This window comes from Lepidochelys kempii, chromosome 5 (genome assembly GCF_965140285.1).
Source record: "Lepidochelys kempii isolate rLepKem1 chromosome 5, rLepKem1.hap1, whole genome shotgun sequence".
Classification (NCBI taxonomy): Eukaryota; Metazoa; Chordata; order Testudines; family Cheloniidae; genus Lepidochelys; species Lepidochelys kempii.
This window is the reverse complement of record NC_136384.1, coordinates 101,832,527-101,848,102: the sequence shown is the minus strand read 5'-3', so window position 1 is coordinate 101,848,102 and position 15,576 is coordinate 101,832,527. Positions and strand designations below refer to the sequence as shown.

The window sequence follows — 15,576 nt, the reverse complement described above, 5'->3', positions numbered from 1 at the left end:
CTGCCCCAAATTTTGGGTGCAAAAATGAGGGCAGAAGGGTGAGAGAGTGAAATCCAGGCATGAATATTAGAGAGAATACTGTTGAGACAATAGTATGGGCACTGGTAAACAAACACAGTGATGACTAAAGTAGTGCAGTGGCTTAGGCCACCAGTCTTTTACCTTTGGAAATCTGGGTTCAAATTGTCTACATTTGGCCTCAAGTGACATGAATTTCATGTTTTTAGTTTTTAGTAGACATTTGTCAGCATCTCTAAAGTAGCCTTTTGATGGGCACTAGTCCCAGTCCCCGAGAGAACACAGCAGGTCAAGCGTAGAGGTTAATTTTATTTATTTAGAATTCTATTAAGATACTGCAATCCTATCAGCTTTCCAGAAGTCATAATCTTACTACAGCAGAGTCAGATACAAACAATACTAATGGAGGGCAGTTAATCTAAAAGTGCAAGCATTGTACTATCACAATGTCGTGTTATTTTACATGAAGTAGGCCTCTTAAAATAAGGATTAAAAGTTTTTTTAAAACCAGCCTGTTTCAATCCAGCTGTTCGGGATTGCAATCACAAAGCCCTGCCTAGACATTTTTTGCTCTGGGCACTTTAAAATTAATAGAATGTTTTGAATTAAAAGCATATTTGCAGCCAGCAGTGGACAAAAGTGAACATAAAGTCACAGTATGAACACATTCATGCAATTCATTTATAGACTGGGGATGTCAAAAAGAGGAAAGTGAAAGCTTCCATTCCTATAAGTGCTATGCCTGGCTCTAACAAATATTATTAGTATCTTTCTTTTAGCACATGCCTCATTAAAGTTAACATATTGCTTCCATCCCCAAGAGAAAAACAGAAATTGAATGCAATCACAATTTATCAGTTTGTTTACTTGGCATTCCAGCAAAATAATATTTACTGTTTGTGCATATTGCTACCTGGGTGCTGCACATACAGTGAACTGTACTATAAATGTCACACAACTAACCCAATGGAAATGTGAAACAAGAGAAAGGTACATTTTGCATTGCTTTCAGAAACCCCAAACCAACACACACAAGCTATGGATTGTTCCAAGTTCCTGTTCAGGATCTTGATGTCTCTGATCATCCTAATCTTTGTGCATTTGTGATAGTGCTGTTTTAAAGTTTTAAATAAAGAAGATCTTTTCAGCCTCTCTCAAGGAATCCCTCCACTTAGTTCAGCATGGGGCCCTTCACTAGCTAGCTGTACATATTATGAAAGTATAAATATAGGCTTGTGATTCCATTCACATATAGCCTCTACTTTTTAAAAATGTGTCACTAAGAGACAAGCACAGAACACACTTGCTTCTACTTGCTTTTTCGGCCACCCCGAGGTATTAATTTGAACATCCTCTATCTGTACTCACTACTACCATCTCTAGTTACTATGGCCACCTGTGACAGGATGTATAAACCCCACACTGATGAGGAAGGTGCCAGATAGGCACTGTGTGCAGAGCTAGTCCCACCGCTCTGGCCACATCAATCACGTATGGTAGGGAGGCGGACTTTAAAAAGGAGGAAACTGCAGTCAACTGGGAAGAGAGATCATCCTGAGCAGGAGACTTCAGGAGCAAATCCTGGAGCCAAGGGGGAACTCCCATCCAGGCGGAGATCTCCACCCCGACCCTACCCTGGGAGTTCACCGCACTCCCCGTAAGCCTGACAAAGTGAGCCTGATTCAGCAGCCCAGCCAGAATGACTTCTCAAAAACCGCTGTGCAGATGGCCTCTGAAGAAAGAAGGTACTGCTGGCCTTTCTTCCCCTTTGAGGGGCTCTGGGAAGAAGTTATTTTCAGGTGGGCTGGATATTTAACTTTCCTTTTGATCCCCTATAAGAAGGGACTGAAGAAGCTCCACAAAGGGAAGGGTCTCTCTTGCAAGAAATAAGGAACTGGGGCCTGTGTATAAGCCACCTGGAGTAAATAACTGGACATGACCAGGGTCTCCCGCCATCTGGGAGAAAAACATAAGAGGAATCTTTTACACCACCCTTATTATGAATCTGCAAAATTGCTGTGAAAGTATTGCAATTAGCCTCTTGAGAGAGGGAATGCCTTGTACCACTCTACTGCCACACTTCTAGCTGTTTAAAAGACCAGGATTCATGTGCTCCAAAGGCAGAAATTTACTAGCTCCCTGACTAAGAGAATGAGATAGCTACACTGTGGGAGTAGGAGACAGCATCCACAGAGCTCTGACATGGGGGGCTCCATGGCAGATGGAAAAAACCATAACACTTTACTGATTTAAAACAAATCATTATTTACAGGTAGTAGTTTGGTGACTGATTCTTTAACAAAGTGGCATTTGGAGGTACAGAGCCTATTTGTTTCACAATCAAATTTCCCAAATTAAAAGCAGGAAGCCTGCTAAACAACCAGTGGGGCCCCTGGATGATCGAGATACTAAAGGAGCACTTAAAGATGATAAAGTCATTGCAGAGAAACTAAATGAATTATCTGCTTCAGTCTTCATGGCCGAGGATGTTAGAGAGATTCCCAAACTTGAGACGTCCTTTGTAGGTGACAAATCTGAAGGAACTGTCACAGATTGAAGTGTCATTAAAGGAGGTTTTGGAATTAACTGATAAACTTAACAGTAACAAGTCACTGGACCAGATGGCATTCACCCAAGAGTTCTGAAAGAACTCAAATGTGAAATTGCGGAACTATTAACTATGGTTTGTAACCTGTCCTTTAAATCAGCTCCTCTACCCAATGACTGGAAGATAGCTAATGCAACACCAATATTTAAAAAGGGCTCTAGAGGTGATCCCAGCAATTACAGACCAGTAAGTCTAACGTCAGTACCAGGCAAATTAGTTGAAACAATAGTTAAGAATAAAATTGTCAGACACATAGAAGAACATAATTTGTTGGGCAAAAGTCAACATGGTTTCTGTAAAGGGAAATCATGTCTTACTAATCTATTAGAGTTCTTTGGAGGGGTCAACAAACATGTGGACAAGGGGGATCAAGTGGACACAGTGTACTTAGATTTCCAGAAAGCCTTTGACAAGGTCTCTCACCAAAGGCTCTTATGTAAATTAAGTTGCCATGGGATAAGAGGGAAGATCCTTTCATGGACTGAGAGCTGGTTAAAAGACAGGGAACAAAGGTTAGGAATAAATGGTAAATTTTCAGAATGGAGAGGGGTAACTAGTGGTGTTCCTCAAGGGTCAGTCCTAGGACTAATCCTATTCAATTTATTCATAAATGATCTGGAGAAAGGGGTAAACAGTGAGGTGGCAAAGTCTGCAGATGATACTAAATTGCTCAAGATGGTTAAGACCAAAGCAGACTGTGAAGAAGTTCAAAAAGATCTCACAAAACTAAGTGATTGGGCAACAAAACGGCAAATTTAAATTTAATGGCATTAGAAAAGGTTCAGAGAAGGGCAACTAAGATGATTAAGGGTTTGGAACGGGTCCCATATGAGGAGAGATTAAAGAGGCTAGGACTTTTCAGCTTGGAAAAGAGGAGACTAAGGGGGGGATATGATAGAGCAGTGGTCCCCAACCTTTCTGTGGGAATAGCATATACCTATTCCCAGAAAACTGTGGTGGGTGCCAGACACCCCGCAGCCAAAATGCCACCAAGAAGCAGCAGCGGCAAGAAGCGCCGCCGCCAAAATGCTGCTGAGAAATGGCAGTGCTTCTTGGCGGGCGGGCAGTTCTCCTGCGGCCACGGTTGGCAGTGGCCTTTTGGCAGCGCGGTGTCCTGCGGGCGCACACAACTGCCCCAGCAGGCGCCACTGTGCCCACTGGTACTGTGTTGGGGACCCCTGTGACAGAGGTATATAAAATCATGAGTGATGTGGAGGAAGTGAATAAGGAAAAGTTATTTATTTGTTCCCATAATATAAGAACTAGGGGCCACAAATTAAATTAATGGGCAGAAGGTTTAAATAAATAAAAGGAAGTTCTTCTTCACACAGCACACAGTCAACCTGTGGAACTCCTTGCCTGAGGGGTTGTGAAGGCTAGGACTATAACAGGATTTAAAAGAGAACTAGATAAATTCATGGAGGTTAAGTCCATTAATGGCTATTAGCTAGGATGGGTAAGGGATGGTGTCCCTATCCTCTGTTTGTCAGAAGGTGGAGCTGGATGGCAGGAGAGAGATCACTTGATCATTACCCGTTAGGTTCACTCCATCTGCGGCACCTGGCATTGGCCACTGTCGGCAGACAGGATACTGGGCTGGATGGACCTTCGGTCTGACACAGTATGGCCATTCTTATGTTCTTATGTAAAACAGGAAGCCTCAAAAGCATTTCCAATTCTCTTTGTACATTGCATCATTGATAAGTAAATAAAAATAACCTGGTGAGGATTCCAATCACTGTCAAAGATAATGACAGTGTCAGCAGCCTGAAGATTCAGGCCCAGGCCTCCCGCCCTTGTGCTCAACAAGAAGATAAAGTACTGTGACCCAGGCTCATTGAACTTCTTCAGCAGAGCAGCCCGATCCTCTGATTTTGTTGTACCTGAAAAGATATGCAAAGAAATCCCATGACACAGATCTTGTACAGAAGTAATCCGCAAAAGACATAAGCTGATGAGGAAGTCATCATTTGAGGGAGGCAAACCACTTCACTTGCCCTCAGCCATCCCACCTGCACTTCACATTGTGTAGACTCATTACTGCACATGTGCGCTTTGGCCAGCTGCGTAAGTGCTAGACTACTGGACAAAGGTTTCCACAAATAAGCAGTGAATCTAACTATACAATGTATTTCAAAAGGAAGCTTCAACCAATCAGCCAGCATTTCATGGCTATGATAAACATAAATATACATATACAAAATCATACATACTTATCTGTCCTCCCTCCACCACACTTTTTATACATTGCTCAGCTTAGGTTGTAAGCTCTTTGGGACACCTCTATGTTTTCTACAATGCCTAGTACAATGGAGCCCTGATTTTGATTGAGGCCCTCTGGACATTATTAGAATCTGAATATTATATAATCATATGAATGCATAAACATATTTATACTAACAATCTCACTGTTTGCCTCAAAACCAAACTAATACCTGAGGTTTACTAATGTTTAAATTTCAAGGTCTAAAGCAACAGTGCACAATGGGATGAAAATCAATCCATGACCAAAGGCCTATATGAAACCCCATGTGCCACTTAAGTGCTTAGCATGCATATACTAAGGTGAATTTCACCAAGCCAAAGTAAATCTTGTGACCACTTTGTATGTTCAATAAGCTTCACTCTTGGTTTTATGCCTGTACATCTCTCTCTGTGCCTGAAACCAAAGAGAGAGGAGGAGAGATTTTTATTTAGTTATCCAATACACACACATGAAGAGGAGAAAATCTGTCCCTCGTAAAGTCACAAACTGTTGACCAAAAACATTTGTCATAAAGAAACACAACGTGGATGTGAACAAGGTGATACAGGAAGAGCGGGGGGAAGGAGGGAAAGATGAGATTTACTTTTGAACCATATTTTAGCCTGCAAGAATTTTTTTGCCATGGAACTGAAAATGAAGGAAAACTGGAGTTTATAACAACATTAAAAAAAAACGAGGAGTACTTATGGCGCCTTAGAGACTAACAAATTTATTTGGGCATAAGCTTTCGTGGGCTAGAGCCCACTTCATCGGATGCATGCAGTGGAAAATACAGTAGGAAGATATATACACACAGAGAACATGAAAAAATGGGTGTTGCCATACCAACTGTAACGGGACCAATCAATTAAGGTGAGCTATTATCAGCAGGAGGAAAAAAAACCTTTTGTAGCGATAACCAGGATGGCCCATTTCAAACAGTTGACAAGAAGGTGTGAGTAACAGTAGGGGGAAAAATTAGCATGGGGAAATAGTTTTTACTTTGTGTAATGACCCATCCAAACCAGTCAGAGAACACTTCAACCTCTCCAGTCACTCAATTTCAGACCTAAAAGTCAATTCTCCAACAAAAAAAAAAAAACTTCAAAAACAGGCTCCAACAAGAAACTGCAGAATTGGAATTAATTTGCAAACTGGACACCATTGAATTAGCCTTGAATAAAGACAGCCATTCCCCAGAACAGCCAGAAGGAAGCACCACCTGCGGTGAGTGAGTATCCCGTGACACTGTCATTTTGAGGGATGCTGGTGTATAGGGAGGTGACATCCATAATGGCAAGGAAGGTGTTATGAGGGAGGTTGTTCACGTTGCCAGGTTTCTGGAGGAAGTTGGTTATGTCCTGGAGGAAGCTGGCCCTTAGTGTGGTGAGTGTTTTGAGAGGGTTTTCTATGAGATATTCCTTCAGTAAGAACGCCATGGCCAGATATAGGTAAGGCTACGATTTAGTCACAGGTATTTTTAGTAAAAGTCATGGACCAGTCACGGGCAATACACAAAAATTCACAGGCTGTGACCGGTCTATGACTTTTACTATAAATAGCCCTGACTAAATCTTAAGGGGGGTGGGGGTCGCTGCTGCGGGGACAGGGAGAAGTGGAGGGGTCGCTGCTGGGGGGGGGGATTGGGGGAGGCATCCTGGGGGGCTGCTGCTGTCCGGGAGGGGGTAGCCATGGCACCAGCTGCACTGGCCACGTGGGGACCGCTGGCGGTGGCTGCACCGGCCACCGAGGCACTGAAAGGTCCCTTAGAATGTGTGTGCTAAACAACCTGTTCTGCCTCGTATTTAGCTGTGACACTTTAAGCACCCTTCCCAGACCTGAAGAAGAGTTCTGTGTAGCTCTAAAGCTCGTCTCATTCACCAACAGAAGTTGGTGTAATAAAAGATGTTACCTCTCCCACCATGTCTCTCTAATATGCTGTCTACCACACTGCAAAATGACAGGAATAAGAGGTATTTACACATGTATGTATTTTCAGCAACATTCTAGCATAAGGAAGGATTAATTCTAAAGTAAGTAGTATACAGTGATGTAAAATGTCACAGCTAAGTCTGCTGTCTTGGATGCCCACAGTATTTTGTTGGGTTTTATTATGTCAAAGATAAAACTGAAGTCAATTGCATAGAGAAAGGATAGTCGTGTAGTTAAAAGCACAGAACGGAGTATTGTTCCCAGCTTTGCCCCAGATTTCCTCTGATGCATTCGGCAAGTCAACTTTTGTGCCTCAATTTCCCTATCTGTACAACCAGATAACATTTTCTTACCCAGCAGGGTATCTTGAGGCTATGTTCATTAATGTATCATTAGATGGAAAGTACTAAAGAAGTGCTTGGTATTAATAATACTTACCCCACTTGAGGGATGAAAAGCTTTGAATCAACTTAAAATTTGATAATGTGAGTACCCAAAAGTAACTTGAGCATTGTTGGCATTGTTCGTTATATTTTCCTATAATTGCTATCTTTCTATGGATATTTTATTTGACTGAACACACTGTCCCATTAAATATTAGAGACACAAAATGGGTGAAGTAATCATTCATTGAAATGGTGAGAAGAACAAAAGATATTACATATCACCCATCCACTCTTTAAATCCTGGGCCCAAAATGGCTACAACACTGCATTAAATATTGTCACATTTGACACTGGAAGTAAGGAAGAGCCAACACTCAACTTGTTAGTAAGAGACAGAGGTTGTTACTTCTGCAGAAGGTTGAAGGTCACTCTAAACATCCTGAATACTGTCATGCTGTTGACAAAAAAAGCATCTTTCTAATTTTAAGTTGATTATTATGCATTTCATCCTCTGAGTGGATAAAACAGGCAATTTTTAGTTTTATGTTCTTTTAATACTACTACATTACATTTCTGTAACAGCTTTCATTCAAGGATCATAAAACACTCACAGACATTAACTAATTAACCTTCCCAACTCTCCTGTAAGGTAAAGTTATCTAGGTATCACTTTACCTGTCACAAAAATACAGCAATCCCAGTGGATAAATACGAATGGGCATTTAAAAATGTAGAAAGTAATTTCTTCAATTGGAATTTGGCCAGAACAGTGCAGTTAACACCCCTACTCATGAGAAAAATGCCACAGGGACTTCATTTCTGACAAATGGTGCACACCTTCATTTTACATCTTATCTGAAAAACAGTTAATTGGACCAGACCTGATGGATCACTAGATTAACTACATCCTGGTAATGGCCTCAAATATGTTCCAAGTGTGGTATTTTCAGTGCGTACAGACTAAGTATTTTAATTTTTTATTATTAGGCTAGTGAGCAGAGATGCCAGCCAAGACTGAAGCCCTTTTGTGCTGGGTGCTGTACAAACTGTAGCTTACGGTCCAAACAGATAAAACTAAAGAATGGGAGGAGAAAAAGCAGCACAGAGTGGTGAAATGATTTGCCCAAAGTCACACAGCAAGATGGTAGCAGAGCCAGGTAGAGAACCCAAGTCTCCTGAATCCCAGTCCAGTGCCCTATCCATTGACTCACACCACCTCCCAGATTATTGTCAGTGCTTTGTTTCCTCTCTCAGCTTACCATCAAGGCGCAGATAAAGGAAATTTCGAAAAGCAAAATAGTCCTCCATAATGGTCATGAGGGATGTCATTTGACAGAAGAGAAGCACACGGTGATTAGTGGCTCGCAACTTTGGTAGAATACGATCAAGTAGTTCAAACTTCCCTGAGGCCCGATAAAGCTCGGCTCTGTTTAAAAGAAAAATAAAACACAATAAAAACGTTAACAAGCCGACTTCTAAAACTGTGTTTCTAATAATGTTGGCAGGTGTTGAGTTGGAGAGATTCCTTTATCCTGCCAAAGCAGAATTAACAGTACTTTTCTCTCTCTAAAATTGTTATTGAATGAATGCCGAGATTCCAATATATGTTTTCTAGAATTTGTTTTAAAAAAATGGAGTGGGGGGAATTATGTGAATTTTTAGAAAAAAAGAAGTTTCCCTTTTTTAAAAATTCAAAGCTCATTAAAATTTCAGTCACATCCAGTATCTTCCTTTATATAAATCCAGTACTTTAACTAATTTTTCTTCAAGCAAGAGACATTTCTTGAGTAGGTAATATAGTTTTATAGGTAAATAAGTGCTTGCTGGATCTGCTTTCAGTCACTGACAAGCCTGGAGTCATAGGTCAAATTCACAGGCAATGTGTAAGGTACTATTAGTCTGTCTCCCTTAGTCATCCTAATAGCAACATACCAATGTGTAATCAAGCATAAGTCCAAACTGGTGTAATTTACACTCAGAGGAGCTGCAAAAGGGCTGAGGAAGATGTAAGTTAAAAAAGGGGGCAGATTCCTTTAACCTGAACATCCTTTTATAACTAGACTCCTTTTGTCAAGCCCCTCAGCAAGTGAGTTGCAAGTCAGATTCAGCAGGCTGAATCCAGAGTTTGTGTAAGAGGGGTTTAAGCTACTTGTCAGTAAGAGGGTGAGAGTCTAACTAGGGAACCTAACTTAGGTTAACAGCCACATGATAGACGAAAATGATACACAACTCCCCTCTAAATGTGCCATATAGCTTTAAAATAAAATTTCCAATTAGGAACTGCATCTTTTTTAAGACTACAATGCAGACCACAAGTTACCAGGTCTTTTGAGGCCTGCATATTGGCCTGTTGCACAGCTCCTATCTATTTAGGAGGCAGATGAAACCAGTGTGCAAGACAGGAAAAGCCAAATGTCACTCAATGCATAAGCAGGAATCACACATACTTTTTGGGACAGGGAGGGAGTCAAGTGGAGAATGTAAATGAGCTCCCCAACCCTTAGGCAGTAGTAAACCATGTTCTGGGTCTGCTCCTCTGCTGGGGATATGCCAGGCATAAACGTTAGTACACTCTTTGTGTTACGATAAAGAACAGTTACTTATCCTAGCCCACTGTGACATTGTATTCTGTGTGGATCCTACTGTAGGAGCCCATGCACCTCTTGCATACAAAACTGGAGTTTTTTTGAATCGGAGTGTCTGTGAGAGCCACGCTTGCACCCTGTGCTGACTCATGATTCTATACAAGGGCAAAAAGATGCCATCCTCCCTCAATTCTTTGGCAATCCAAAGCCCCTGTTGTTGGAAACTCTGAAAAGCAGGGATGGAGGGTGGGTCATGGGATCCACACTGATTACATCTCGAAGAACCAGTGTAAGTAGTGTAAGTAAACATTCATTCTTCAAGTATGTTTCAGTGTAGATCCAACTGTAGCCCACTGGCAAGAAGTATCTCCTCAGGAAAGTGGGCATCAAGTGTATTAGCTGAACGATGACTGAAATACCACTCTCCCAAATTTGGCATGCAGCCTGGCTGCCACGGCAAGTGCAGTCTTGAAACCTGGCTGCATGTCAAGTGTTTAACAAAAGTTAGTGGGTTGCTCCATGTAGCTGCCTTGCAGATCTCAAGAAACAGACTGAAGATGCTGCTTCTTGCCCTGATGGAGTACACCTTGATGTGTGGAGGGAAAGGTTCACAAGCCAGTTGACAGCAGGTGGAAATATGTGTGGTCTACTTGTTGCAGAAAATCTCTGCAACAAGATCACTTAGCCTTTTGAAAAGGAGTACTTGTGGCACCTTAGAGACTAACCAATTTATTTGAGCATAAGCTTTCATGAGCTACAGCTCACTTCATCGGATGCATACTGTGGAAAGTGTAGAAGATCTTTTTATATACACACAAAGCATGAAAAAAGTGGGGTGGGAGGAGGTATTTTTTCATGCTTTGTGTGTATATAAAAAGATCTTCTACACTTTCCACAGTATGCATCCGATGAAGTGAGCTGTAGCTCACGAAAGCTTATGCTCAAATAAATTGGTTAGTCTCTAAGGTGCCATAAGTACTCCTTTTCTTTTTTCAAATACAGACTAACACGGCTGTTACTCTGAAACTTAGCCTTTTGATGCACCAGATATGGCCACAAAGAAGTGGGGAGACAGCCTGAAAGACTTGGCCCATTGAGGTAACACAGAAATGATCTGGAATTGTCGAAACTATACATTGTTCAGTGCTGTTTTGGCAAAGTAATCAACTGATTTAGGTGGCACTTCCAAGACCACCTTAGGGATGAACTTGGGATGTGATTTCAGCACCACCATATCCCCAATAAAGGGCTATTCATAGACTAAGGCCAGAAGGGACTATCATGATCATCGAGCCTGACCTCCTGAACATCACAGGCCACAGAATCTCTCCCACCCACTCTTGTTATAGACCCATAACCTCCGGCAGAGATACTGAAGTCCTCAAATATTGATTTAAAGACTTTAACTTACAGAGAATCCACCATTTACTCTAGTTCAAACCAGCAAGTGACTCATGCCCCACACTGCAGAGGAAGGCACCAAAAAAACCCAGGGTCTCTGCCAATCTGACCTGGGGGAAAATTCCTTCCCAACCCCATATATGGTGATCAGTTAGAGCCCGAGCATGTGGGCGAGACCCATTAGCCACACACCTGGGAAAGAATTCTCTGTAGTACCACAGAGCCCACCCCATCTAGTGTCCTAGGATGTGTAAGGCTATAAAGGCTGACTGTGCAGAGGTGATGGTGACAAGAGAGACCGTTTTGATGGTAAGGTAAGGTGCTGAGCACTTCGACAGTGGTTCAAAGGGAGACTCTAGGAGCTTTAAAAGGACAGCATTGAGGACCCATGGGGGAGTTGGATCTCTGACCAGAGGACAAGTGTGAAGGAGGCCCATAAAGAATTTTGATATCATAGTCTGTCATTAGGTGTCTGCCAGCCAACATCCAAACCATAAGGTACAACAATTGTGGGTCTGGGTGAAGTATCTTACTCTGGTTCTGAAATACTACATCTGGGAAAGCCAGGCGGTAGATGGGACATTTGTAGCAGGTCTGAAAGCCAAAACTGTCTTGGACACCATGGAGCTATCATGATGATCAAAGTCTTGGACTGTCTAATCTTAGCTATTACCTTAGGGACCAGGGGCGTTGGCAGGAAAGCATATATAGTCCTCTAGACCACCATGGAAAGAAGGGTTAGGCTGTGTACCTGGGTTCACTGCTCTCCTGGGGCAGATGTTCAGACTAGGGCTGTCAAGCGATTAAAAAAATTTATCATGATTAAAAAAATTTATCGCGATTAATCGCGCTGTAAAACAATAATAGAATACCATTTATATAAATATTTTTGGATGTTTTCCATATTTTAAAGTATATTGATTTCAATTACAACACAGAATACAAAGTGTACAGTGCTCACTTTATATTTATTTTTATTACAAATATTTGCACTGTAAAAATAAAATAGTAATTTCCAATTCACTTAATACAAGTACTGTAGCGCAATCTCTTTATCATGAAAGTTGAACTTACAAATGTAGAGTTATGTACAAAAATAACTGCATTCAAAAATAAAACAATGTAAAACTTTAGAGCCTACAAGTCCACTCAGTCTACTTCTTGTTCAGCCACTCGCTCAGACAAACAAGTTTGTTTACATTTGCAGGAGATAATGCTGCCCGCTTCGTGTTTACGTCACCTGAAAGTGAGAACAGGCATTCGCATGGCACTGTTGTAGCCAGCGTCGCCAAGATATTTATGTGTCAGGTGCGCTAGATTCATATGTCCCTTCATGCTTCAACCACCATTCCAGAGGACATGCATCCATGCTAATGATGGGTTCTGCTCGATAACGATTGAAAGCAGTGCAGAGCAACACATGTTCATTTTCATCATCTGAGTCAGATGTCACCAGAGAAGGTTGATTTTCTTTTTTGGTGGTTCAGATTCTGTAGTTTCCGTATCTGACTGTTGCTCTTTTAAGACTTCTGAAAGCATGCTCCACCACCCCATCCCGATCAGATTTTGGAAGGCACTTCAGATTCTTAAATCTTGGGTGGAGTGCTGTAGTTATCTTTAGAAATCTCACATTGGTACCTCCTTTGCGTTTTGTCAAATCTGCAGTGAAAGTGTTCTTAAAATGAACAACATGCTGGGTCATCATCCGAGACCGTTATAACATGAAATATATGGCAGAATGTGGGTAAAACACAGAGCAGGAGACATACAATTCTCCCCCAAGGAGTTCAGTCACAAATTTAATTAATTAATGCATTATTTTTTTAACAAGCATCATCAGCATGGAAGCATGTCCTCTAGAATGGTGGCAAAGCATGAAGGGGCATACAAATGTTTAGCATATCTGGCACATAAATACCTTGCAATGCTGGCTACCCATGCCATGTGAACATCTGTTCTTACTTTCAGGTAACATTGTAAATAAGAAGTGGGCAGCATTATCTCCTATAAATGTAAACAAACTTGTTTCTCTTAGCAACTGGCTGTACAGTTGTACAGCTGTAGGACTGAGTGGAGTTGTAGGTTCTAAAGTTTTATATCAGTCTGTTTTTGAGTTCAGTTATGTAACAACAACAACAACAAAATCTACATTTGTAAGTTGCGCTTTCATGATAAAGAGATTGCACTACGGTACTTGTATGAGATGAATTGAAAATTACTATTTCTTTTATCATTTTTACAGTGCAAATATGTGTAATAAAAATAATATAAAGTGAGCACAGTACACTTTGTATTCTGTGTTGTAACTGAAATCAGTATATCTGAAAATGTAGAAAAACATCCAAAAAATTTAATAAATTTAAATTGATATTCTATTGTTTAACAGCCCTAGTTCAGATACTTGGTATTGAGCTTTGTGGTGAACAAGTCTATGACACGAGTCTGCCCCAGATGTAATACTGGGTCTAGAATGGTTTTCAGTATCAACCATTTGTGGTTGGACGCCATATGCCCGCTCAGGAAGTCTGCTAGGTCATTGCTGACCCCTGAAAGATGTAGAACTGTTGGGATCACTCTGTGTTGACACCATGCCCAAAGTTTAATGACTTCCTGGCAAAGAGGGGGACAATCGAGCACCCCTTCCTTGTTTGTATATTGCATCCCAGGTGTGCTGCCAAGATTTGCATCACAGAGTTTCACAGATGCGCAGGAATGCTATGCAGGCCAGTCTGACGGCTCTACATGGAAACATCATGGAGAAGAGTTTTCAGATCATCCCAAGACCATGTGTCTTGCATCTGCAGATTGTTCTGGTGGACACCCCAGCCCGTCCTTGATGAGTCCCTGATAAGAGTCATTGTTGGGGAGGGGATTGAGAACTATGCCCCTTTTCTCAGGTTCACCAGGTCTAACCATCAAGCAACGTCCCACAGAACTTGAGGCTACACTGTGATCCTCCTGTTCACATGATGTCTGAACGGCGTGTCTACAGACCTCAGTCACAGCTGTGAAGTCCTTATATGAACTCTGTCAAGTGGTGTTGCATACGTGCATGCTGACATGTGACCTAAAAGTCCCAGACACAAGCTTATTGCTGTCAGTGGACTTGTACGTAGGTCGTTCATCACTGGTTGTCCTCTGGCAGGTAGACTCTTGCCAATCTGGACTTTATTAAAGCCTCAATGAACTCTAGTGCCTGTGATGCTGTGAGAGACAATTTATCATAGTTTACAAGGAGTCCTAGTTAAGAGAACAGGGACAATATATACTGTAAGCCTGTCAGTTTCCTGAACCTGCCCTGATCAGCCAGCCATCCAGGTACGGGTAGGTGTGGATTCCCTGTCTTCTTAAAGGCACTGCCACTACCGCCAGGTATTTCGTGAACGTTCTCAGTGTAGTGTAGACTCCAAAGGGTAGAACCATGTACTGATTCCCAGTGGACCCAACCATGATTTTATGTACTTCCTGTGGCCAGGGTGGATAGCTATGTGGAAGTATTCATGCTGCAAATCAAGAGCCAAAAACCAGTCTTGAGCTTCAAAAGATGGAATGAAGGAGGCAAGTGTTCCCGTCCTGAAACTGAGACAGTGTATGATCTTTAACACCCATCTGTGTGATGTCAGGGCAGACCACACTCAGTTGAATGGAGTGAGGTGGCTTCTGAAGGTCATGCTCTCTCGACTGGGACTAATGTGGCACTCTACCATTTTGTCAAATTTGCTGATGCATCAAAGTAGTGAAGTGTGTTGCCAAGGAAAAGAGAGGCTGGCACCTCTTGTTTGGATCTCAGATGCTTTTTGGCATCATATTCTGTCTGTTTGGGATGGTAAGACAGTGTGCATTGTCTCATTTGAGGTGAAGGGCAACAGGGAGCCAAGGTGTAAACCCCCAGAGTGCAGGATAGCTTTGGAGTCCTTCAGCCCATACAGAGCACTGTCTGTCCTCTCACTTCACAGCTGTCAGCCCTCCAAAGGCAAGTCCTCAATCATGGCCCACATATCTCTCATGATGCCCAATGCTTGGAGTCACAATGCTCAGCACATGATCACCAGAAATGGCTGGTATCCAATATTTTCATCATCACCTGCAAAGACATCTTGACACTAACTGGCCTTCCTTAATTATGTCCAAGCATCTTTCTGCTGTCATGAGGGAGCTTTGTGAGGAGGCATGTTAGCCAAATATGACTTCTAACATGGGACAAGGTAACACGGTGTGGCAGTTAGCATACATCCATAGCAAAGCTGAGGAGTACAACATCCTCTCAAACAGATCAAATTGTTAGGGTTCCTTGCCTTATGTGTGTTTTTGCTTGACCTTGACTTCTCTTGCATGATCAATACAACTAAGGAGCCCCAGTTGGGATGAGTGTAGAACTCAACCTCAAAGTGTGTACCTGGT

The 15,576-nt window shown here is 41.9% G+C and overlaps 1 protein-coding gene across 7 annotated transcripts in view; it reads right to left on the bottom strand.

Moving 5' to 3' along the window:
• The window catches only part of SMARCA2 (SWI/SNF related BAF chromatin remodeling complex subunit ATPase 2), a 182,950-nt gene that overhangs the window by 73,038 nt on the left and 94,336 nt on the right, over positions 1-15,576 (bottom strand). For all 7 annotated transcript variants that reach the window (XM_073345222.2, XM_073345221.2, XM_073345225.2 and 4 more), the window contains 2 exons: positions 8,449-8,615; positions 4,346-4,509 (listed from right to left, as the gene is read on the bottom strand). In XM_073345222.2, the coding sequence (XP_073201323.1) occupies positions 4,346-4,509; positions 8,449-8,615 (331 nt within the window). The remainder of the gene's footprint in view (positions 1-4,345; positions 4,510-8,448; positions 8,616-15,576) is intronic.